The sequence below is a fragment of the Aphelocoma coerulescens genome (genome assembly GCF_041296385.1).
Source record: "Aphelocoma coerulescens isolate FSJ_1873_10779 chromosome Z unlocalized genomic scaffold, UR_Acoe_1.0 ChrZ, whole genome shotgun sequence".
Taxonomy (NCBI): Eukaryota; Metazoa; Chordata; class Aves; order Passeriformes; family Corvidae; genus Aphelocoma; species Aphelocoma coerulescens.
In genome coordinates this window covers 27,067,577-27,072,829 of record NW_027184085.1, presented here as the reverse complement: position 1 = coordinate 27,072,829, position 5,253 = coordinate 27,067,577, and the positions used below count along the sequence as shown (strand labels likewise).

Here is a 5,253-nt window from a genome sequence, read left to right as displayed (position 1 = left end):
AGATCTTCGCCTGGGACTAATTCAGAGTGTTTAATCTGAAGGAGGTAATTTCAGAGAGTGCTGGAAGTGCTGCTCACAGTCTATCAGAGTTAAAAAAATCTGTTGTAATCTGAGCCTTTTTAGTTTTGAAAACACTCCCCTTTAAAACAGATTTCAACATCTACTTCTATTACTTTTGGCCTTTTTTGTTTATCTTTTGGCTGATCTGCTTTTCTTCTTTCTCCTCCAACTTCTTGGTTGCCTCCCAATATCCAAAGCACAAACTATCCTCGCTGTGACAAAGGGTGGGATGCACCCTCACCACAGCACTCATATATTTTCCTTATGGCTCTCCTTGTGAAGTCGACCTTCCCTCTTTCTTTCTTGAGAGCTGTGTACTCGTAGGCCTTCAGCTTGCTGTAATAGTCTGAGAATTTATTGTAGAGGATGGAGATGGGCATGCCATTCAGGATTATTCCAAAAGCAATGCAGAGGAAAGCAAACAGGCGACCAAGGTGAGTTTCTGGACACATATCTCCATATCCCACTGTAGAGATGCTGACCTACAGGCAAACCAACATTAAACCTTATTAGCTGAGAAGAAATACACAGACAGATATGTTCACTGATCAGGACAATGTTAAAGTTAGCTCTTTTGTACTTTGCATTGTAAATCTGAAATACTCTGTGCTGCTTTTTTTTTTTTTTTTTTTTATGTACCATCTATCTTGTGCAAAACATCCCTAATTAAAAAAAAAAAATTTAATCCCTCTCACAAAGTAAAGAAAGACAATGGTTTGACACCATTCAGCAAGATTTTTAGTTTTTTGCCCCGCAGAGGAAATTCCCAGACAATTTCCACACCAGCCTGTCCAGAAGGTGAGTTTGCTTGGCTGTAGGGAGAGGAGACATCTGGCTCACTGACCATGCAAATCCACTGATAGCTGCAACCCTGCTCCCTCATCGTGTCACTTGGAACAGATGTCCTGTTTCTAAATCCAGTGTGTTGATAAAACGCTGTATTTGGGCCTCATTCTGTGGGTTATCTTTTGAGTCTTACCTTTGTTTGTCATATATATTTTAGGATGGTGTTTAGCATTTTTGTTTTATATGAATCACCATCTCATTGTGTACATAGCTTCACATTTTCTTCTCAGCCAATGTAATTTTCTCTTTCTAGCCTATAGATACCTGAGGGAACTATGTTACAGATCCAGTGCTACACCAAGTACTGAAATACCTTTATTGTAAAATTCAGATCAAAATTAATGGATGTTTGATTATGGAGCTGCAACATATGAAGGGTGTACTCCCAAACAGTCAACATAAGATAACTCCTAATTTATATAGTTCCACTGCACACATCTTGATATTTTATAATTTTTGCACTTAGTAAATATAACTTACTTTTCTCTGGCAGGTAAAACTTGCAGGTTTCTGTCGCCTGTCACTTTCTAGTCTGTGCAAGGGATCTTTATCAGCTGGTGGATTTTATTCAGTTTTTTTTCACAGTGTCTCAACACACTCTGTGTATCTGTTAACAGTAACCTAAAACTCTGACAGAAATAAGCCACAGACAGTAGGACTTTCACCATAATGCCCTTGTGGCTTTAGCACTGAAATAAGTCTTCAGAAATCACTGTGTACAGTTTGCTATCCTCTAACATGCTAAATAGAATGATATTTCAAATGAAGAAAGCGTTAGGGTACATGAGAGAGCACTGGGTGAGCACATTTTTAGGATGCACCTGGTGCTTCCTGTGGAATAAAAAGGATTAGTGATTTGGTTTAATGGAAATTAAGTCACTGGATTTGAATGATAATACAGGATAAATATCTCCAAAAATAAATACTGAGATGAAGGCAAGATGTTTATCTCCACCAGCCAGGACAAAAATGTTATTCTGTGATAAGGTACTGTACCACTGGCATAGTCTTATACATTGCCTGTAACAGTTTAGGAGGGATACTTCTCCTGCATATGTGAGATGGTGAATGCTGTTGGATTTTTAAAAAAATTGAATGATCTAGATATTTTAATTTACAGTCTTAAAGAACTAAAAGGCTTTAAAAAGTATTTTGTGCTTTGGAATTGCAATGTGCGTGATACAGCTCCTTCAAATGTCTTTGAAGACATTTGCTCAGCTAAATAGGCCTTTTCCCCTAGTCAGAAAACTTTCTTAGGAATATCTAAATGATTATGGTGTACCAGTTTGCAAAAATGAGCCCTAAAGATTTGGCATATAACCTGCATGCTCAGAAAAAAAAATATTTTAGCAATGTATGAATCACCAATGTTTTCATAGGTTGCCTATATCACTACAAGATGATTGTGAAGGTCACATTAAAGGACCCTTTCCTTTTTCCACTGATTTTTCCATCCTTCCATGGCCCAGCTTAAAGGATTTTCAGCACAGTTACATAAATGCATGTGCACATATAAATGTATGTATTTATGCTTGTCTGTAAGGCTTTTTTTCTGCCATGTGCTGCAAATGTGTGGTAAACCACCACACTTCATTGGCCATGGCTGAACCAGAGGTGCAGACCATGGGCTCTGGGGTGGCTGGCCAGGAGAAGTGACCTTGGATGGGTTGGGATTACTGTCTGGTGGACCCCATATGCAGCTCTGTGCATCCAGTGTCTGTGCTGATCAACCAACATGAGATGTTCTAACTCGTATTCAGTCTATTTGCATGGACTTTTTTCTCCAGGGAAGTGACTGGGATAGAGCCAGACCCATAGCCAGGCCCAGGGGTCAGAAGTGCTCCTGGGGCTCTCCATAATAATGGTCTGTGGACGCCAGCATCAGCTGTTGCAAAACAGAGTGTGTGTGACAATAGCCTAGGACATGCCTTAGGGTTATAGACAGCCAAGGTATGGGTCCTCAGCATCTACAATGTCTAGCTACATCTACGATGTTATAAATACACATATCTTCTGCAGCACAACAGAACACAATCTCTTGTGTAAAACAATTGTTGGTCCTAATGGATTTTTAACAGCCAGAGTTCTGGGACGGCTTTCACTCTTAAAGTTTAAGTGATCTGACTATAATTAATAAACTCTGTCTTACGATCTTGCAGTTGTATGATGGGTCACAGAAGATCTACAAATAGAATAAGAATGAAAACCCTGTGTCCATCTGTAACTAGATAGCCTAATGCATGCATTTTTTCCCCCTACTGTTTTGGCAACACTGACAATGGCATTAAATGGGGAAATGCTTTTCTTTCCTGTCTCTTTGCCCACTTCTTCTTTAAAAGTGAAAATACTTTCTGCATTTGGAGATATGGGAATTTCAACACTGTCTGCCTGATTAAGCCTTGATTTAAGCTTACAGAGAGGTGAATGAGTGCGTGTATGGGGGTGTGTGCGTGAGCTTATGTCCTGTAAGCTCAGAATTCAGACCAGATGTTCACTGATCTGAGCCTGTTGTTTTCAAGACTGTCAGCAACTCCAGCAAGGGAGGGGAGGGGAAGGAAGGGAGGGTCTCTGGCTACCCAGCAAGGTAAGATGTGTTTACTTACAGCAGCCCACCACCAAGCATGAGGAATGCTGGTGAAGTTGGTACTGGAGACATCGTGCTCCACTGTGTAGACCATGGCAGAGAAGGCAAAGATGCCCATAGCAATGAAGAGCAAAAGGCAGCCCACCTGCTGGTAGCACTGGCGCAAGGTAAAGCCAAAGGCACGCAGCCCTGTGGAGTGGCGGGCCAGCTTGAGGATGCGGAAGATGCGCATGAGGCGCATGATGCGAAGCACTTGTCCTACCTTGCTCACCCGTCCCACCTTCTCGATATCGTGCTCGTGTTGGGAGCCCCGGCCCCGGGGCTGGTCATCATCAGTAAAGCATTCAAGCAGCAGCTGCAGATAGAGGGGCAAGATGGCAATGAGGTCTACTGCGTTGAGGGCACTGCTGGCAAAACGGCGCAGATCTGGGGTAGAGACCAAGCGCAGCAGGTACTCCAGAGTGAAGAATGCAATGCACAAGGTCTCAACATGCTCCAAGACAGGCCGACTATCCCCACTCTTCCAGTCTACCTGCTGCATCTCCTCTACTGTGTTGAGTGCCAGGGCCACCACGGAGATGAGCACAAAGAAGCTGGAGGCCACGGCCATCACTTTGGCAGTGACAGAGGAGAAGGGCTTCTCCATGAGGTTCCAGAGGCGCCAACGCTGGGGGCCGTAGTAGCGCATGTGGTGGAAGAGATGCTCATTCTCCTCAGCCTCTGCCTGGGAGCGCAGCTCCCGCTGGACCTTCAGCTGCTCACTCAGCTCGTCCCGGCGCTCCTCAAAGCAAATGCGGCAGCAGCGGGGTGTGTATTTGAGACGCACGCCCCAGTAGCTCAGCTCCTCCAGGAAGCTACGGGGGCACAGCTCGTCCCGCACCCGTAGCACTCCCGAGGCATAGAAATTGTACACCAACTGGAAGACAGCTGGGTCCCGGTCAAAGAAATACTCATCGACCTGGGCAGTGTAGTCATCGCACAGGCCCAGCTGGCAACGACGGTCGGTGGAGGTAGCCAGGCGGCCCAGGCGAGTCTTGGGATAGATGGCCACTGCCTGGTAAGTGAGGCGGTAACTTTGGCCACCAACGTTGATATTCAGCATGGATGGAGCAGATGCCATGGCCGGGGCTCTAGAGGAAAGAGCAGGGGAATAAGGAATAAATGATGAGGCCTTGCTTTCTCCCTTAAATGCATCTTCATGTAGCCATTTTCCTTGTTCTTTCTCTTCGTCTTCCTCATCTTCATCATCCACATAATAGTTGTAATGCCCCTCAGGTCCAAGTCGCAGTAGGGGCTGGGTGTTCAAGGGAGTGGTGGCAGAGGAACCACTCTGGTTGTCTACATGAATGACTTCCTTAGGGAGGATGTTTGGTGCTTCCATCTCTCTGCCTTTATGTTTTAGGAAAGGAAACTCTTGCTTCCTGTTAAACTGCAACATAGTATTATTCCTTGCTCTTCTCCCCTCTTTGCATTCACCCGATTAAACAGTTAATACCAGTCCTTTTCAACACTGCAAAAGCTGACAACCTGGTTTTCTTCTCTCTTTTTCTCAGTAATATCATGCACAGCAGTGGTTCTGCATATTTCTCCCTGCCAGCTACCACTCCAGTTGTTGTGAAAGCTCTGTGTGGGATATAGACACATGAAGACTGCTGTTGACCGTTTTAATCTTGCTGACAGCAAAGATCTGAGTGCTTAGAGGAAGGGATTTAAGGGCTATTATCCTGTTCAAACCTCGTTTCCCTTAGGCTGTGACGTGAATG

At 44.3% G+C, this 5,253-nt stretch overlaps 1 protein-coding gene across 1 annotated transcript; it reads right to left on the bottom strand.

Annotated features, from left to right (window-relative positions):
- Positions 1 to 263: 263 nt before the first annotated feature.
- Positions 264 to 4,928, bottom strand: KCNV2 (potassium voltage-gated channel modifier subfamily V member 2). The gene is made up of 2 exons (XM_069002454.1): positions 3,510 to 4,928; positions 264 to 542 (listed from the first exon to the last, which is right to left on the bottom strand). The coding sequence occupies exons 1-2, from the start codon at positions 4,926 to 4,928 to the stop codon at positions 264 to 266; spliced, it is 1,698 nt and encodes a 565-aa protein (XP_068858555.1).
- Between the last annotated feature and the right edge of the window lie 325 nt (positions 4,929 to 5,253).

Bases quoted from the DNA above. Each gene is read 5' to 3' on its own strand.
- KCNV2 (XM_069002454.1), bottom strand. From the start codon at position 4,928: ATGTTGCAGTTTAACAGGAAGCAAGAGTTTCCTTTCCTAAAACATAAA. The intron at 543-3,509 runs GTAAGTAAACAC...GTTTGCCTGTAG, and splicing joins ATGCTTGGTGGTGGGCTGCT to GTCAGCATCTCTACAGTGGG.